At 39.9% G+C, this 20308-nt stretch overlaps 1 protein-coding gene across 1 annotated transcript in view; it reads right to left on the bottom strand.

Annotated features, from left to right (window-relative positions):
* The window catches only part of VCAN (versican), a 114919-nt gene that overhangs the window by 90168 nt on the left and 4443 nt on the right, over window positions 1-20308 (bottom strand). Inside the window, exons 2-3 of the mRNA XM_009281591.2 lie at window positions 16299-16374; window positions 6934-7305 (exon numbers count right to left, since the gene is read on the bottom strand). Of these exons, the coding sequence (XP_009279866.1) occupies window positions 6934-7305; window positions 16299-16368 (442 nt within the window). The 5' untranslated portion in view covers window positions 16369-16374. The remainder of the gene's footprint in view (window positions 1-6933; window positions 7306-16298; window positions 16375-20308) is intronic.

Below are 20308 nucleotides of genomic sequence, written 5' to 3'. Positions count from 1 at the left end.
AAAAAAAAAAAAAAAAAAAAAAAATCCCCAGCCTCTCAGAACTGTCCTCATACTGGGGGATGACCAACATCCTAAAACCAGTTTAGCCATTAGTACTGGTCTCTGTTCTACCATCCTGCATGTGAAAGCATGCCATGCGCTGCCTGGGCTTAGAGCTCTCCCACCAAAGGTCCTCCATCAGCCTGATGCAGAAACCCCGCCAGCCTGCCCATCGGCTGCCACGTTCCCAGTCCCTATGCGAGGGACACAGCAGCTTGATCAGAACATTTGCTTCCCTGTTCCTGACGTGCATTGCACGTAGACCCTGGGTCTTTCTCACCCAGAAATAAATTTCCCTCTCCCATCCTTTGACGGCTGCTACCCATTGTGTTCTTTCCTTCCCAGCTACAGAAGTCAAAGATTCCTTGGGATCCATGATGCAGGAGAGTAAAACACAAGCTTAAAAATGCAGCAGCCCATGTTAATTTAGTTAGCAAGGAAGCACAGAAGTTCAACATCAAGAGGCGGTAAGGTTTCAAGACAGATAAGTCTAAAAGATTAAATAAAAGCATCTCTTCAAATGCCATACTTAAGAGATAATGAAGGGGAGTTCTGGCTGTAGAGAGAATAAATCAATTAGGTTGTCAACACACAATCTCTCAGGGCTAAAGCACAATTGAGTGGCAGCGTTCCCACATTGGAAATAACTCCCGTTTATTATCATTATAATGCCTGTAAGAAAGAAGAGTTTGCATAAAAATGAAAATGTGAATTACCATCTACTCTGCTTCCCTAATTGCTGCTTCTTTCCATTAACAAGGTCAGTATTTTAAGCCTAGGATTTTCTTTACTGGTTTTATTTAAAAAAAAACCAAACAAAAAACCTAAAAAGACTAAAAAAGTCTCTCAGACTTGCAGCAGACTCAAACAGAAACTACCAAAATGAGGCCCATGAAAACAGTGGTCTCCCAAAACATCAGTAAGAAAAGGATAAAGTTCTCTCACTATTGGTAAAAAATATTCACTGACAAGATATGAAAAAAGAGCAACAAAACTGGAAGGATCCCATTTTCCACTTTGATCACTTCAAAGCAAATCATCTCCAAGGAGGATAACAAAAAATCGGCTCAAATAAGTGGTTTGTTCAGATTTTTTTTTTTTATTACACTTGGTCATACATGTTATTTTTTATTGTCCAATATCATAGCACCACATAAAACAAGAATTTCATTAAATATTCAATTATGTTCCAGAATGAAGAGTACTGTTACATTGCACTTCTAGGTCAGCTTTTTACAAGGTATCTCAAAACTATTTTATGTAAGTGGACTTTGTTATAACTAGAGAGAGGGAATAAACATGGACATAGAGAGGTACAGCAACACTTTTACAAAATCCTTTCTGGGATTCAACTCACCAAAGTTTGCTTTGCCTAAAGGTTAGAAGTGCAGTCCAAACTAGTCATCTAAATCTCTCTAATTGGTGACCAAGGATAGGGACTGCCAGAGAGCTCATCTCACCCAAGACTCTCATCAGAGAGAAGCTGAAGGTAGCACAAGCCTGCGTGTTTAGCTTAGACTATGCACACAACCTTAAATTGTCAAAAGTGAAATAAATCCCACCCTGACTTCAGGTTTCCTGATTTCAGACTTGGCATCCAAGTCAAGGTTGTGAAATTGTGTTCAGTAAGCTATTAGCAGGCAAGTGAACACTTGGGAATGATCTTCAGAAGGCATTACCTGCTGGTCATCAACCTCCACCTTGTTCCCAAATGTCTCTACCGGGATACAGTGAAAACCCACTGGTGTCCAAAAGCAGCTAAAAGCGGGAAGCTCAGTGTGAGCTACTGAGAAGGGAAAACCATCTCTCTTAAGTATCTGAAGGCTCCTAAGACCTGACATTTTCAGACAACAGTGGCAAGGAAACGACTAAGAATGAAGACCAAATAACATTAAGCATTCAAAAACTGTGAGGCCAAGGACTTCTAACGTGAGACAGTTTGACTTGTGGGTTTAATAACATCAAGAAGGGTCAGAAGAAAAGCTCAAAACACTGTAGGAAGATGAAATTACAAGAGCTGACAAAGGAAGAGTTGCTCCTGAGAAAAAGGGAAAATTTCAGAGGGACGTGCAGAGAAGGCAGAGAAGACAACATGTGCAAGGGAAAACGAATATGAATTACTTGTTCTGCATATTTCTCTTCTTGTAAGAAGTTGAAGCATATAACACTGTAATACTGTCAGATCCATTTTGAACACAAAATATCCCTGTCTGAGAGGTCAATGTAATTATAGCAGCAATCAGAGTGTAAGGAAAGCATTTCCCACAATTAGTAACAGGAAAGGAGGTATCTAGTGTGATGAAACTGCCCCTCTGCGTGAGCCTGCAGACCTGTCGGCACTGGTGCTGTCCCCTGCCTCAAGGACAGCTCTGCAGTTGCGATTAACAAGCAGGGCAGGCATCTGGCTGCCCCAAAACTTCTTGCGTGGGCTAAAATTAAGTGTTTCACTCCTCTCTCTTACACTTTCACCAGCTGTAAAATGAAAATAGTAACATATAGGGTACAGTTCACTCTAACTCCACTGATCTTAGAGATGAAATATGCAAAGCACCTGATAACCCATGGGAATGGGTGCTCTCGATTGATTTCAGGATTAATAAAGGCATGTAGCACAGCACATAACATGGTTACTTGCAATGCCAAAGGAGTTAGATTAAGTGACCCAGCATGTCCTTCTAGTCCTACATTGCTATGACCTTCCCAGATCAGATCCCCAGGACTGTACACACAACCGAGTCACCCCGGTTAGTAACGCAAACACAACCACTCTTATAACCCTAGTGAAAACAAGGCAGATCAGACTTAGCTTTAAGCTGAGCCGTTTAAACAGAGTTCAAATCAAGCTATTTCACCTCTCTCACAAGCTAATGATGCACATAAAGGTACGCACTGCTCAGCGGATACAAGATACCATGGTAAGCCACAGTGCCTTGGTGATGTCTGAGCTCCCAGTGAACAGAATATAACCAGATATTGATACCCAAGTAGTTGGCATAGGTTGTGCCTATAACCAAAGCAAAGAACAAGCACAGAATTATGGCAGTTTCCAAGATCCTGCCATTCTTTAGAAAGATTTTACCTGTCAAAAAAGGATGTAGTAGAAATATGCATTGTAGAGACAAAGGCAACATGGGTGATTAAACATGTATATCTTACTTGTGAATAACAACTAACTTAACCAGCTGTGGTTAAGTGGTGGCTTAGCCAGGAGTCCAGCTGTGGACACTAAAAATTTACATACGTTGAAAAAACAAATGGCCAAAAAAAAAATCTGTGCAGGATTGTCTAACATAAAGCCATCACCTTTGTCCATGGGTGACAAGTCTCTGAGCAACAGAGTACATAGGAAAAACAGTTACGTTTGCCCTTCGGTATCAGCTATTGCTGCTTTCATTGGAACAGGACACTGTGACAGACAGATCTTTTGTCTGAAATGGTAGACGTGAGTTTGGTTTTGGCCTAATTTGCGAGGAGCGTAAATTAGGCAACAGTTGATTATATTAAAAACATAATCTTCTTCTCAGAACCTATATAAATAATCCTATGGCAAGGTAGGATTCGATGCTGAAGCATTTTGAGTCGAAGCACCAAAATACAGGTTTGTCATATCAAAGAAGGCAGTTTTGTATTTACATCCCATCTTCTTGGTAAAGCTAGTATTTATACTGTTGTTAATAACATATAAATCTGACTTTCTGAACTTCAGAAGTTCATTTGCCATCTAAAAATAGCAAATTAACTGTATATTGACATGCAAATTATCAAATTTTTCTGTTGGGATAGCTACACAGAAAAAAAATAGTTGAACAATTATACACATCTTTTGTAGACAGTCTTGGTCTTGAGACTCAGGCAAAAAAAAATTAGGCATTGAAAGTTTTACTGTTTAATTTCCATGACTAATACCAACTGTTCAGCTTGTACAGCTTAACCTGGGAAAAAACTATATGCTACAGAGAAAATTAGTCTTTCTTAGAAATCCCATTTTTCATTCACAATACATTCCACCACTGGTAAAATACATTCATTTGATGCACAATGGTTTCAGCTGCAGTTTTATATTCCTAACATACCCAAAGGAAAGGATAGAAATAGCAGTTACAGGTTGGTTTTTTTTTTTTCTTATTCAAGTTAGCTCTCCCAGTTTTCTTACTTGCAAAAGTTCATTTGAAAAATAAACAGCACAGCTGTCTAAGCTTATCTACCTGGCTTCATTGATGCTGGAATGTGCTTTCTGTTTGAAAGTTTCAAATGAGGGAATGTCCATAAAACAAATGGAAATCCTGAAAATATCTAGAACTCAAGTTCTGCATGGGTTTAAAAATACCCAAACAAACAAGCATACAAACCCTATAAAGTTATCGTAATAACAAAAGAGCAATTTCACCTACTTCAGCAGGATGATGCAGATAAGCTTTGGCCTACTTCATTTGGCCATTTCTGAGAAATTTATTAAATTAGACTTAACACACATAACAGTGTTGGCACTTAAAGAAAAAGATAATGTTTTCTGAAGCTTTAGTAACATTTCTTCCCACACCAAAATTGCCCCACACAAGGAATTTTGCAGAAGCTTCCTATCTTTAATAAAATGTTTCTGCTTCACTTTAGGGTTAAGCTATATGATCAAGCAAGTACTACCTGAGCCAGAGTTACCACTTTTTCTGCACACTTGTAATCCACTGAGACGCTAAAGCAACACATGCCTGCTCAGCCCTCAGAGAGAGTGCTACACAAATGCATTTTATGTTTCACTTGTGATGAGCATAAAACGTGCAGAATAGCAAAACTGGTGATAATTTTATCAGGACTTCATGGGTTGCACTGCAAGCACCAACCCCAGCTCCACCCGGGGTAGCTGACCAAAGCACAGTGCTGAACCATGCTAGCCATCAGCTCTGAACTTACCGCAATTAACGTGGAAAGATCTCCCCACACCATGCTAACAACAAGGCAGCAAAGAATGCACAAAAAGACTGTACAGAATACCACGTCTCTCCAATTGTTATTACTTTGGGATGCAGATTCAAAAAGACAACATAATGGAAATAAATTACATTTGGGACTAATGGTTTTTTGGGTTTGGTGGGGTTTTTTTTTTAAATTAAAGTGAAATCACACCAAAAAAACCCATAAAGCCTTACTGAAATGAGGGCAGAAGATCTGAGCAGCAACATTCACATGAATTCCTTATGAGTCTGATAAATGGTATTTGTTTACTTAATGTAAAAAATGGAGAATGGAGTGCACAAATGACAATCTAACAATGCTATTTACCATTTGGGTCAAGATCTGGCTTTTGCCCCTCCTGACATTTTGACATTAAAGCAATCATGGAAAAGAACAGTTGTAGAAAGAAAATGGAGTGTGTGAAATTTTCTTTCAATTAAAAAAAATAAATCTGATCTGTTCATCTCATTGCAGTGTTTTGCAGGAGCACTAACTACAGAAGTTGAAGTATTGCCATAAATCATCAGATATTTTATTGTAGTAAACATCTGCTGCTCCTGGATATGTAGTCAGGGGAGCACTTGAAAAGGAATAAAGAATGCCAGGTACACTAGTTACTGAAAAGTAATGTTCAAACCAGGATTTCTTTTGCTTTTGCCATTAGAAATAAACAGTTTATGAAGTTATACAGACATTAATGGTTACACTGATTTATTGTATTTCCAAACTAAGACCACACCTTCAAAACCTTTCATTGAATCAATGCCAAAAGACTGTTCAAGTTAGGTTAAGCATATTGGAATAACAATGCAGTATTAAGCTCACAAAAAAAATCTTAGCCAAAGCCATAATTTCCAGCAGCTGATATTAATGTTTGTTTTGGGATTCAGTCATTTGAGCAAATACTGAACTTTCAAAAAACACCTAAGTGCAAAGGAGTGCAAGGCAGAGTCCAAACTAAGGCTCACATGAGCTGGTACATTCACACAGCACAGTGTTGTTCTAAGCATGCAGAGTAATTTGGGTCCAGAATTTGCATTTACATGGCACAGAGCCTGGGCTAATATGTCCTGCCTTTCAGCACAGTCTGTTAGCTCAGGCTCAGCACCAAACTGACAGGGCTATACAGCGCCAGGCTCTGGAGCGGTCTCTACGTTGTACTTATCGTGCTGTATAAGTAGGCTCCTAGGAGAGAAACACCTATAGATCAGATGCTCCTTTTGCCACTTACATGCTTTTAAAAGTCCTGTCTCTTCTGTGTCTTTACACGTACACGTCCCCCCCTCAAAGTTTTGGAGGCTATTTCCTTATAGTGATGGCAAGCAAACTCTTAGCCCTGGATCCTCCACATGGAAGAACATTAGCAGCCACCTCTCTACTTGTTTTCCTGCAGCTTCTGCCAGATGGGTTTTCTCCTACCTATCCAACCTTTATTACTGGGACAAAAGAAACTCTTCTTTTGTGCCTGACATGCCTATCACAGAAAAAGTGGCTCCCAGTTTTGTTGACATTATGGTTTTGTACATCAAGTGGCAAGACAGGCCAACCACAGCTCCAGTAGCAAGGCAGTTGCTTCTTTTCATCCTACACAAACTATTAAAAAGAAATTGCTTCTGCCTGCCAAGTCTGTCTTCTTGTAAGGACACTGACATTTTCAGACAGATGTATTAGTACAACACGTATCATGTTTCAAAAGGGCTGGTTTGAGAAAACTTTAGAGTAACCTCCCCAAAGGTGTAAGTGAGAAATGAGAGAGCTACAGATTGGAAAAGATTCGTAAGAATAAATAAAAGACAGAAAGAGAATGGGAAGAATGAACAGTTAAGGAAGGGCAAATTGCTAAAGATGCTCCTTTAAATGCTCTCTAGTTATACATTAATTACTAACTTTTACTGTTTTAACTGGAATCACTGTTGACTACAAACGAAATAGATAAATCCTTACCCTCAACAGCCAATGATACAATGCCTTGTGTGTCTTCAACTCCGTACATAACATCACAGCGATACACCCCTGCATCACTTGCACGCAGCTTAGAGAAAGTCAGCGAAGCATCACCGGTCTCCTCTGAATGGGTTGGAACAGACACTCTGTCTTTGTAGCTTTGACCTATTTTGATGTTGCCATTTTGGGCCACCAGGACTGTGGTTTCTTTTGCATCTTTTCCACTTTTATCCAGTTCAACCTTTGACCATTTGATTCGAAGATACTCAGCTGCATAGCTGGAGGCTATAGTGGGTGTGGTTGAAAAGAAGCATGGCAGGACTGAAGTTCCAGAGAGGGATCCCTTTATCAGGGTTTTTTTTTCTGCTTTAACTAGAGAAAGGGGAGAGGAGGGGAGAGAAAGGAGAAATCACATTAGTGCAACAGCAAAATCAGAAACAGATACATTTCATTGTTATTTAACGATTCACAGACATGCAAGACCTGAAATCCATGAACCTTAGCTGATTTGTAACAGGACTGATTAGTATAAGCTAAAAAAGAGTTTGCACCAATATCCTAGGCTGCTGATGGAGCCCTTTTCTGTTTGGGCAAATTTAATTCACTGCTTTCTGACTTATTTTCTCCATTTGTTATAGACACCAATTTATTGACCTTCTTCGGAAACTGTTTTGAAATTTTAGATGACAGATGAACTGTAAAAGCTATGGGTTTTTACTTCATAGGAGGAAGACCACTCTGTGTGAAGGATGGTGAGTTACCTCGCATCTATTGCTGGCCAAAAGCATGCATACAGGGGAGCTACTGATGTTTACACCTTGCCTTACCTCACAGTAGCTTGTCCATTTGCTCCTGTCCTAAGAGTAGAACATAGCCCATGACGTCCCTTACTCCATTATTCTTTCAAGAGTTAACTCTTTTTATTACATACGTGCTGAAACAAAAGCCTTTCCAGTGAGATTCTCCCAAATAGTCATTCTTTTAAAATTACTTCCCTGTAGCCTCAGGGACTTTAACACACTGCAGAAATAAAGTATTTCAGGATGTTAAAGCAAAGAAGGAAGTAAAGCGCACAGAAAGTCCCTACTTGGCTCAGACTTGACATGATAGGACCTTTATCATTTTTTATGACATCTCCAGCTGCAAACATTTTACAGTGAAATGCTTCCATCTGACAATATCCTGAGGGGAAAGTTGACTACTGTTCATCCAACCTGCACACAGCAGCTGTCTGAAGAGAGGATTTCTGTTAGATTTATTTTTTTTATGTGATGTTATTTCACCATACATAATGGCTTAATGAAGATTAAAAGCTGATGCACAACAGTATCTATCTTACCTCTTTCACTATCCTGTACTCTAACATTTTTTGAAAGGTATAACATGCTGATCATTAATTTGAAGTGAGCTAGTATTCATAAAGTTTAGAAATACAATAATTTCAAATACTTGTGACCAACAGAGTGATACATGAAATAGGAGACACCAGCACATGAAAATTATCTACCTATTTATCTATCATCAGAAATATCATCTCTCCATAAAGAGTAGAAGATTTTTGGGGGGAAAAAAAAGAAGAAGAAAAAAAAAGAAGGGGGGGGGGAGGAAAAAATTGCTCATTAAGTTGATTATTTTTAACAGAGATAGATGGCTTTATACAGGATAAAGTATTAATAGTATTATCTAAAAAGGTTCAATACAAGAATCATCAGCTTGATGGCCAAGCATTTTAATAATAAAGTACTAACTGGAAAAACAAACAAACAAAAAAGTGGACTGACCAAGAAAGATCCAGAAGTTTGAATAGAAGTCCTCAGGTCCTTTCCATCCATGCCTACCTAACTAGAAATTCTTGGGAACACAATGCAGATACACTCAAAATAACTATATCAAAACTGATTAGACCAGAGAGAGTATAACAACAATGGGGTAGTGCTGTGCCAAAACAGCTGCTTTGCACCCAAAGCTCAGCTGAAAAGTTCACATGGAACGGCACTGTCTGAGCACATTTACCAGCAAGATGCCCACTCTGTGATTCAGGCATGCGGTGAGATTTTCATTCTTCTGTTAACTTGTAAACAGAGACTGGTGATGGCACAACTCACATTTAATAGTCAAACTAATCACTTCATAAACTTTGGGCACAGATCTAGCAAGAATCTATTTGTAAAACAAGGAAAGACAAAAACAGGTCCAATATAAAAGTGAAGATTGGAGAATTCACAAGGCTTGAAGACAAGCTGGTAGAAGTTACTGAAGACTAAAGATTAGTTCAAAAGCTTTGATTGCATACACATTTCTTAAGGAAAAAAAATTCCATTGAGGTTTTTTTATTTCCATAAGGAAATAAAAACTCAGCTCACCTAGAGCCAATTGATTGCTAAAAACTAGAAAGGACTGATTTTATCCTGAAGATGTACGGTATTGAAACACCACTGCCTTTTACATCACCTTTAATTTCTTGAAACTTCACTGAGTTACAGTGGGGTAGAGATAAAGAAACAGAATGAATACTCAGTCCTATCAGTTGTGATGGAATTACTGCCAAATTGCACAGGTGGTAGATTAAAATCAGTCTCAAAATATTTTGTATTTATTATGATCTCTTGTCATCTATATACATTACAGGAACTTCTTAAATGAAAAATGACCTAGTTATAATTATCCTGACTGACAGAATTTTAATAAACTTTTGAGAACATTGTTTCTGGTTATGAGTGATCTGGAATATCAGCACTGAACCCTGAGGAAATTTCCTCTCTTTAAAATTTGTGTCTTCACATCAGCAGATTGAAACCCTTGGCAAACAACACATATCATCATGATATGCAAACTAGATCTAGCCTAAATGGGCTACATCCCAGAATAGGAGACCATGTAGCTACAAACATGCCCATCTAACTGTAGAAAGCATTATAAAACACTATAGAAAAGCACTCTTTTGACGAGAGGAGGGGGAACAAGGTGGGGGGACAAGGAGGGGGTGAGAAGGAGGGGGGGACAAGCTTTTCCCTACTGAAAAAAAAATATATATATTTGGCACTGAAACATACAATTAAGTGATGTTCCTGCACAGTTCCAAAAAGCTTGATTTCTTGCAGCACTCCAAGTTGGTTAGTCAAGCAGAATTTACGGGCCAATGCAGAAAGCATCAATATCTTCTATTAATCCATATAGCCCTTCTGTTCCTTTAGCATTTTACCTATGCATATACCCCATGTTACGTCTCCTTTTCAGCCAGTATCAAAGGTATGTGACAGACTATTCCTTACAAGGAACATGAAGGGCAAAAATATGAACAAAATATTTTGTAACTGTCAATTGGAACACAAGCTGAGAAAAGCAGGTATTTGCCAACATTGTTTTATACCATATCTCCACCTCGCCACGTAGGACCTAGAATCTTGTAACATCATGTACTCTTAAACAAGAGGATGGTTTTGAAATTACTAAGCTGGTTGGCGATTAATATAAGCAGTCTTTTCTGTTGCTAACTAGTATGTATCACTCATGCATAATTAATTAGGGAAAATACATAGACAATAAAGAAATAAAATACACAGCTAAGTCCAAATCACCTGGCCACAAACACATATCTTGGCAGAACTCCCAGCAAAGTCAATGGGAGATGATGGGACTACAGAGTCGGGCCAAGAGCGGCACAATGCAGTCAGATTACGGGCAGACTCAGTAGATAGCATACCTTAGCAGTTAGGTATTTTTGTTGTCTTCCCCTGTTTGAATATTAAATATCTCCAGCATCAGAATAAGTATCAGGAACAGAATGCAGATTGAAAACTTCTCCAATGCAATGTTCTGACAGAAGACAGTCCTGTCAGGTCTAACTTACTGGGTAGGATTTTGCCACAACTTATTACTGTCTTATTTTCTCCAAACCTAAAGCTATGACTATGCATTTGTATCAGTTTATCATGGGGATGATGGCATGTGGCACACTCCTTTAAAAAAAATAAAAATTTAAATTCCAGCTTGCCTTTTCATGCTATTTGTCCCCATCAAAACATGCCTGAGGTCCTCCCAGTCTACCATTTCAGCTGCAAAGTCAACTTATCCTATCAATGACACATAGCTTGATATCTTTCTTTTGAAGTGGGAGACAAGCTACAGAAGAACTTCTTGCTTGAGAACAAAGTCTCTTTCCCTAGGATTTGTACATTTTTTCTGTTGTAAATGTTACAAAACTCTTAAAACAGACATTTAAAGAGGAAAGAAAAAAAAAAAGGACAGAATTCTGCCCATTTGTATTACATTAACCATAATTACCAGACCGGTAGGTCTGTTAGGGACAAGAAGTCTGAAGAAAAGAATGTCCTACATGAAGTGACACTGCTTAGAGGAACAATTTTGTTACATAATTAAGCTTAACTGAACAGAATGTTGCTGCTGAGTATGCAGAAAAAACCCACACGCTTAAACAATAAAAGATTCTATTTATTTTAAGCCAAATTTATGAGACAAAAAAAATTGAATCCCATTTTTTAGTTCATCAACAACCTGCCTAGACATATGGTATACTGCCCTGCCTACCAGCAGCAACAGAAAGATCAATGAAATTATGTGTTCTGTTAATCTGACTACTAACACTGAGCCTAAGAGAAGTCTTTTCATTAACCAAAAATCTTTCAATGAAGATAATGATAAATTAAAATGAATGCATCGCTTACAGAAATTTGTATGAAACTCTGACAGCAGAGGTAACAGACTGAGACCCAACAAAAACCCTCACTGCGTTCTTTACCAGGTGATTTGTGGTCTGAGCAAGCAGAATAGGAGAAGGAGGCGCAGAGTGATGAAGACCCAACTACTTTCATATTCCGCAAGAAGCATCGCTTACAGAAATTTGTATGAAACTCTGACAGCAGAGGTAACAGACTGAGACCCAACAAAAACCCTCACTGCGCTCTTTACCAGGTGATTTGTGGTCTGAGCAAGCAGAATAGAAGGAGGTGCAGAGTGATGACGAACCAACTACTTTCATATCCCGCAAGAAACTCACAGGAAGCCAGGCAAATGTAAATCTCAGCTGCAGAACTCAACATAACATACGCCGACATCATAGACGTGCACACATGTATTTTATAGCACATGTAGAACATGATCAGATAAACTGATGTTTAAACCGGTATATTATTTATATACCTTTGAAAGAACATATCACACACTACAATCTAGTGGATCTCTACTGTCTTCTGGATTACAGGGCTTTCACAAAAGCATACTCACTCATGGCATGACAAACAGTCACTTAAAACGGGTAAGATAAACTCCAACATTGATCATAATCACAAGGTCCAGCTTGTAAACTACAATATCCTAACACCAGCCAGCTCAAAGTGAGTAAATACCACACTAGCAGTAGGCGTAAACCTTGCTCATGAACTTCTGTCATTAATCCTTCAGATGTACCAGAGCAAACAGCAAAGGTCTCGCAGAGGGGCACTCCCGTGACCCCAGAAGCTTAGACCGTATTTCCTGCTGCCTTCCTGACACACATCTTCTGAGAATTTAAAGTCTTAAAGAAGCCATGCAAGACCATTCTCAATTTGCCCTCAAAGGAAAAATACTTTCGTTGCCACATAAAATCTAACGAACACGCCATGCAAACATGCTAGGTATTTATGAATGTGACTATTCACGAATATAAGAATGGAAGAGAAAAAGATGGGAATAATGATTAGTGGTGAACGCATAAACCTTTGCGTGCTTATAACTTGCTGTGTTCTAAATTAAGCCTCAGTTTCGTTATGACTTAATATTAAGACTCACAGATTCCAGGATTTACGCTTTAAAAATAACTGCTAATTTTAACAAATTTCCCACATGACTCTCAAAATAAAAATTTTAAACTTTCAGAACAATTTTGTCTGAGAGCTTTTTAAAGGAAATATTGCAATGTATCATATTGAAGTGACTAATTAAATTTAATTAAATCATATGGAGTGATCCAATCCATTGTGGGAATGGAAGCATGAGAATTTGTTTCATGAAAGATTTCAAGGCTTCAATTTTATATTCAAATTCAGGATTTAAAAAGAACAAAGTTGAAACTTAAAATGTCTAACTCTTCAAAATGCAGAGATATATTTTATTTTTAGACTTTTTTTTTAAACAAAATAAACAGCTGTACCTGTAAAGATTGTCTGTAATCTTGTAACACTCGTGCTCAAAAATGTTAGTACACAAACTGACTGATATTTCTACAAAACAGAAGAATATGAGCTGATCCCACAGACTCTATTGAATCAATTCATGAAAAAGAAAAAAATTTTCACCTTTGTCTTCTTCACCATGGCCATACTCTGAACATGTTTAAGACTTTCTATGGCAAAAGTATGGCCCCCAACTTCAAAAAATAAATCCAGAAAGTTCACAGTGCATTCTAGGAACATAAGGGTCTTCCTGAATTCCTTCTGAAAGATTCAGGCAAATAAGGACCAGTCAGAACCTGGTCTATATACCTGAGAAGCCCTTACCGGGTTGTTCATACAGAACTTGCTTAAGTACTAAAAATTCTGCTCTGGAGACAACATGAGCCATTTAAGAGGTGATAAAAGGTGGAGCAAGTCAGGGGACATCTAAAGGTGCCATCCCATGTTCTACCACTCTAAGCATCCATCCCACTCCTCCCCACTTCCAGTGATGCACTCCCAATCCCTGAATTCTGCCAGCACTAGCATTTGCACAAGGCAGTGAGTCAGATCACAGGTCTGATCCAGTGGAAAAATAACCTGCAAGAGATGCCATATACCCACATAAATACTAGTGTCAGCACAAAGGAAAGCACGAAAACTAGCACCAGGGATGGAAAAGGGGCAGGACTATCCCATCTAGTGCTAAAATGTATGTGCGATTAGACTGACCATGGAACTATGCCCTAAGTAAACATGAAGAGACTTTCAATAGGTCATAACAGAAACATCAGGTTTAAATTTCTTGTCAGATTCCTTTGCCTTACTTATTCTATCTCCTTACATGTTCTCCATCCCAAGACTGATTTTCAGGTAAAATCTTATCTTTAGACCTCTCCTCATGTGAGTGATGTACTACCATTTACTCCATTTTGAAGCTGACTAATTATTGCTAGCAGCTCTTCCTTTTCCTGTATCTTAAAACAGACATTTCTGCCTTAAAGAAAGCTATAACTTAGAATCACAGAGTGGTTTGGGTTGGAAACCTTAAAGTTCCTGTATCTTAAAACAGACATTTCTGCCTTAAAGAAAGCTATAACTTAGAATCACAGAGTGGTTTGGGTTGGAAGGAACCTTAAAGATCATCTAGTTCAACCCCCCTGCCATGGGCAGGGGCATCTTCCACCATATCAGGCTGCTGAAAGCCTTGTCCCACCTGACTTTGAATGCTTCCAGGGAGGGGACATCCACAGCTACTCTGGGTGACCTGTTCCAGCATCTCACCACCCTTACTGTAGAAAATTTCTTCCTTATGTCCAATCTAAACCTACTCTCTTTCAGTTTAAAACTGTTGCCCCTTGTCCTGCTCTGGTAAAAATTCTCTCTCCATCTTTCTTATAAGCCCCCTTTAAGTATAAATAGCTTATCAAATAAAAACTTCCAAGTTCACCATGTAGACTTACATTATTGCAAGTCCATGAACTCTTCTGACAATAGCTGACTCTCTGAATGCTTCGTATGAACGAATTATTAAATGTCAGCTGTGGATCCAAGATCCATTACATCAGTCTACACTTACAGACATTTTATGAAATAAAAAAACTGGGGGGAGAAAAAAACACTTGACACAATAACCAAATCAGTCTCAGCCCTCCACAAATAAGAAAATGGAAGCTCAGTTTTAGTGGTTTGTCCCCTATCTGAAGCTTTGAGTCTCTTGTCCCTGAGGACAAGTCTAATCATCCTGGCCTGTTGTATGTTTAATGAAGAATGGAAAAACAAAACCAGCTTTAAGGAGGAAGTAATGGTAGGAAATAGTAAAGGATGGTGCTCCCAACCTGCTTGGGGGAAAAAAAAACCACTTTTTTGTAGTTGGCTCCACTAAGCACAACGGTCTTTTCCTCTATCTTATAGGACTACCGAAAGACTTTGCTAGCAACAGTGTTCAAGCTGGGGAAAAAAAAATGAGTACATTTGATTTTCCCAAAGGCTAAAATTCATCTAAGGAGTTCCTGGAAAGGAAAAAAAATCAAGAAAAATCTTGCTTTGAGGCTTGGGAAAGCTATTATCCCAATTTTGTGAGTCTGCAGCAGCTGTAGGGATCTTTTCTTTACTAAAGGCTTGACTCAAACTTTCAAATAACCATGGCAACCACACATGAATACATACATTAGTGTTAGCATGTAATCACCAAGAGAAGTAGTAAAGGCTCCTCCTTTCCACCCAAACCGAAGACCTGCAGCTGCCATAACATGTTGTTGCTCCAGATCCCAGCAGCCAAGGGACCTGCCACAGGTTAGTTTATGGCAGCCCCCCCACAACAGGGGGCTGGCAGCCAGACTGCCCACTCCAGAAGCATGTCCCCAGCTGCTCCTTGACAGATCACAGAGCAAAGCCAAGACTGGGGCTACCGGTTTCCCCTGTAGCCCACTTGCACGTGGCATCTTGCACCCTGAATACAGAGAGGGTGCGAGCTGTGACCTCTAGACCCAAAAGGTTGCCATGGTACGACATACATGAGCACATGCATCGGGATCTGACTGGGAGGTATGCCAAACCAGTATTCCTGTAGCCCAAAAATTCCCCCATTTCATTCACCACTTCTGCAGCCTCCGAGGTTTGTCCCAGGGACCTGCTCCTGCTCCCATGCCACCAGCACTGCTCGTTGCTCCCTCCAAGGCACCAGGCTGAAGCTCCCATGCAAGGTGTCTGCCCTCCACTAAAATTAGCCGCCCTGTCAGCCCTCACCTTATCTACTGCAAGGAGCTCCTTAGTGGACCATGGAAAATGAAGGTGCAAGACATACATGGCCAACAGGTCCAACATTTCAGAAGCACAGGTTTTAGAAAAGGACTAAAATGCATTCTTGAATATTTGGAGAAGGCAATCTATTTTGCTTTACACAATGTAATCCTATGGCACTTTCTTTATTATTACTTCAATTATTGTAATGGCACTCAGGAGACATCAGACAGGCAGGTAAAAACCTTGTCAAGAACATGCCCACCCACCAAGAGTTTTCTATATAAATCAGTAAGGCAATGAGGAGAACATGGAAACAAAGTTAGTTACACAGTGCAGCAAAAAGAGTAGCAGAGGCAAGACCAGAAACTGAATCTCCTGAGTTTGTGTTGTTTCCTGAGTCCTGTGAAATACCCTACCAATTGGACCACTAAAATGAATTTCAGTAAATGGTTCTGTGTATAACAGACTTACCTTTAGGTAGCATATATGTTATAACTAACGTAGAGTACATCCATAAGATACTTTTTATACTTAACAACATCTTGACCTACAAATAAAGAACAAAGGAGTAAGCGGTTAGTATTGCATTGTGTCCTTATCAGGTGTTGAAACTCAGTACATCAATATTTGTCATTGATATTAGAAGCTGTTATCTCCTTAAAAAAAGATGTTCAGCAGGACAGTGAATAGTTCTTAATATATTGATCTTCTGCCATTTTATTCACTGTTTTAAATTTATTCCCATACAGTGGTAGCAGTAGATGAGTATAATCTGATGACTTTTTCCTGGTGTGGTGTTGCTGGTTCGGATCCAACCTCTGGGTGGTTTTATGCCCGTAACACAAACTACCCTGTGATTTAGCAACAGCTAACAACCTGGTTCATGTCAGAAAGGGCTCCCATGACAAACTGCTCATGAATTTTGATGGTGAGTCAATGTTCACACTACGATCCTTCCCATCTGCAAGTAGGTTGCCAGATGACTTTCTACTTTCGAGGTTTCTCCATATAGTATTTTATGGTAGAAATTTGTTATAATGACAATGTGTCCCTATCAAATACAGATTCATAATAAATTTCAGGTTATTGAGTCCAAAGTGATACTCAGACATGTCAGTTCCCTTTGGGTTCGCTTCTCACTTCCTTTACAGGTTCCACCTTCTAACAGCTGAAAAGTTCTCCACATATATCATATGTACATAATAATATATTGCATGTTTATAATAGTATATCTTCATTTTTATTCCAGTTCTTAAGTTACGCACGTTGAATCTGTAAATGTCCCAAAAATTTCAAAAGTACGCTAGCAAAAGCATTACAAGTCCCATAAACGTCAACTACTATAAAGGGTTTATAAATAGTCCCTCTTCCATATAGTTACACACATGTTCTATCTAGCCAACATAAGAAATAACTTTCAGCAATAGTTTGTCAAACACTGCCGTTGAAAAATTTTTATCACAAAATCCTGAGTTTCCTGATATTGCTGTCAAAATATGCTACTTGGGTTCTTTACTTGGGCAAGTAACCCGAACTGATAGTTTTTTCCTGTCCAAGAGAGATTATAGTTGAACTGCTTTAAGGAACAGTGAAACAGCGATTTAATAGATATACATCTGTGTTATAACTATGGAACTTGTATTGCACACCGGTATTTCAGCATTTTTTACGTTAGCATTTTAGTTCTTTAGTACTTAGATATAATGCTTTAGGATTAAAACATTAACCAATACATTCAAAAACCCCCATAAGGTATACCGAACATGATAGCAAGACACGCAGAGAAACATCTTCAGAAAACTACTGGTGACGTGTTCAATCTCAGGAAAGTTTTCTCCACAGCTTACAGCTGCAGCCCAAACTTCACATGAGTCTGTGTGAATTGGCATCTATCCTGTAATGGCTGAACAGCTCAGAAAAGATGCAAAACATCTCAAACCAAGCCTTTCCAATGAGGCAATCTCCAACATAACAGCATCATGTTAAAAATTCCCACCCAAAAGGGCTGAAAACCCAAGAGCTTTTCATTCCCTATACGTGGATGGCCAGAGCCGGCTGGTTGCACTGGGAAACATATGCTGCAACCTATTCCCAGGGCGTGGAGGAAAGAATACAGCTGCTTTCCGTAGAGCAGACTGCACGCTGCCAAAGACGCCCCATCTCTGCTTCAGCTGTTCAATAGAGCTGAGTGTATAATGTGATACCACTTATTTTGCAGTATTAACTTCACGGAATTCGCACTTTTTATGACTGAGTCCCAAACAAGAACCGGGACTTCTTTGACTTCATTCAGTTTGAGCCCTATCTGCCATAAAACTTTTTCTGAAGGCTCTAACACATACTCCCAACACCATCCAGCCAGAGTTTTATCTCTCCCTACACTTACACAAGCCAAGCTGTACATGGAGAAAACAAAAGTGGCTATTTAATAACTAACTTTAAAAATCTATACTGTGCCCTGGTATACTATGTATGCCCTAGTAATTCCCTGTAGAAGGTTGTTATGAGTGAGGAGGTTGCACAAGATAAGAGCTGCAGAAATCCAAGTCCCTTTAATGCAATGGACCAGCTCTGAAATACAGTCACATGTTTGCTTAGATAAACACCTAAATGATCCTCATTATCACACAATGTTTAAAAAAAATGAGAGGTCACGCTGAGCCTACAGATGTGCACAGACTAGAAGGCCCTTCAAGCAACCCTTGTATCCTGAAACTGCTGGAAGCCTCAAGCACCAAAACCACTGCAGACTAGTTCCTTCAGTAACATAAGCACTCTGAAGAGAGCACAAAAAGAAGACCACAGACTTCTCCACCTTTAAATGCTGGACCCTCCTGCAAGACAATGTGAAAGCTCTGGCCCCTGTGAAAGCGGAGTAGCTCCATACCTTCTTTTGAGATGTTCTGTCCACGTGTTTCCCATGCATCACACACTGGCTACATCAACTAGACAAAAATCTAGAACAAACTGTTTACAAGTTCAGCTTTCCATGTTTACCCATACACTTTATCTCCCTCCTCCCCCAGAAGGCAACCTTGGCTTTTGGGACCAGAAACAAGGAAATCAAAGAAATTCGCTGAGAAAAAGAATAAAGGATTTTCTTCTTCCTGGAAGACGAGCGTGCTGCATCTTAACAGGGCTGGTTGCATGTTGCAGCTGCCACCTGCTCCACGGCACCGGCCCTGACCAGGAGTACCTGCGTACTGGGCACATGCCAATGGGAGGCCCATCGCCCTCAGAAGCTCATTGCAATACTGTCGTGACAAGAGGTGGTGTAACCACTTCCACATTTGGTAAGACAGCAAACCCTGCTGCTACACTCAGAGAGAGCTGAGAGCTCTGAACATGAGCTTCTGCCCTGCACTACAAAGTCCAGAGTAGAGGGAGGACCTCATCTTCCCATTCCTCTCCACTTTGCGCACAAGCACAGAGCACTGATCGTCTGACATCGTGGTGGCGACTGCATTACAAATGCAATTTGAGGAATCTTATTGAAAAAACCCTCACATCTTCAGCTTCCACAATACATACACTCACAATGAAATATGAAAACAGAAAGACAACGGTGGAAGGATAATTTTCAAGATATCCTGTGACTGCTGAACTCAATCATCGGTAGGGAAGAGAGCATTCATGGCTGTGATGGCTACTTAACCTTTTACTGAGTAGTGCAGGAATTACACCTGCTGCACCAAGAGCTCTGATAGCTCAAAAAAATTGCATTGTTTGAGCATGGAGCTTAATATGAGACACCTGCCAAAAATCCCCACCCGACTCTCGGCAAATCATCTGACAACCTTTTCTTTTTCTAAATCTCCTCTATCCCAAGGTGCTTACTCAAGCTATGAAAAACGTTGGGGGAAGGGTCTGATTTTCAGCCCTTAGGCTCATGAGCATGATTCCCATGCAACCCTCCATGCACGAGGGTTTTCACACTCCGGTCCTTGGTGGGCTCCCCTAAGCACTCCTCGATTACTGAATGCTGTTCCACTACAGCTGCCAGAATTAAATGTGCAATTACTCCTGCCACCCTCTCCAAATGACAGCGTGCAGATCATAACGGCAGTACCTCGCTCAGCCCCCCAGGGCAGCCTAGCTTAGGAGAAAGCAGCACTCTGCAGACCTGGTACCAGCAATCCTCCTCAAGAGCCACAGGCGAGGCAGAGGCTGTCACTTACACCTAGCACCCCCCGATTCCTGTGCAGTGCTGCACAAATTTCCAGGCCACCGTTATCAGATGTGACTGCTCCTGCTCCTCCCCTTTTGCTGGCAGAGGCTGCAGCTGACTGTGCTCCCTTGTAGCCACCTGAGCAAAATCCCTGCTCTAAAACTCGTTTGTATTTCCCATTCCTGCACTCTACAGTTTACAAAGGCTGGCTGGCTGCCGTTCTGTCCCTGAGTCCACTGTAATTAGCCAAAATCCTTCTGACCATACCTTTTTCCATGAGCTCCCCCCCCCCTCCCACCTTCATTTGCTCTCG

This window comes from Aptenodytes forsteri, unplaced genomic scaffold (assembly GCF_000699145.1).
Source record: "Aptenodytes forsteri isolate BGI_AS27 unplaced genomic scaffold, ASM69914v1 Scaffold116, whole genome shotgun sequence".
Classification (NCBI taxonomy): Eukaryota; Metazoa; Chordata; class Aves; order Sphenisciformes; family Spheniscidae; genus Aptenodytes; species Aptenodytes forsteri.
The sequence above is the reverse complement of the archived record's forward strand: the minus strand, read 5'-3'. Positions and strand labels throughout refer to the sequence as shown.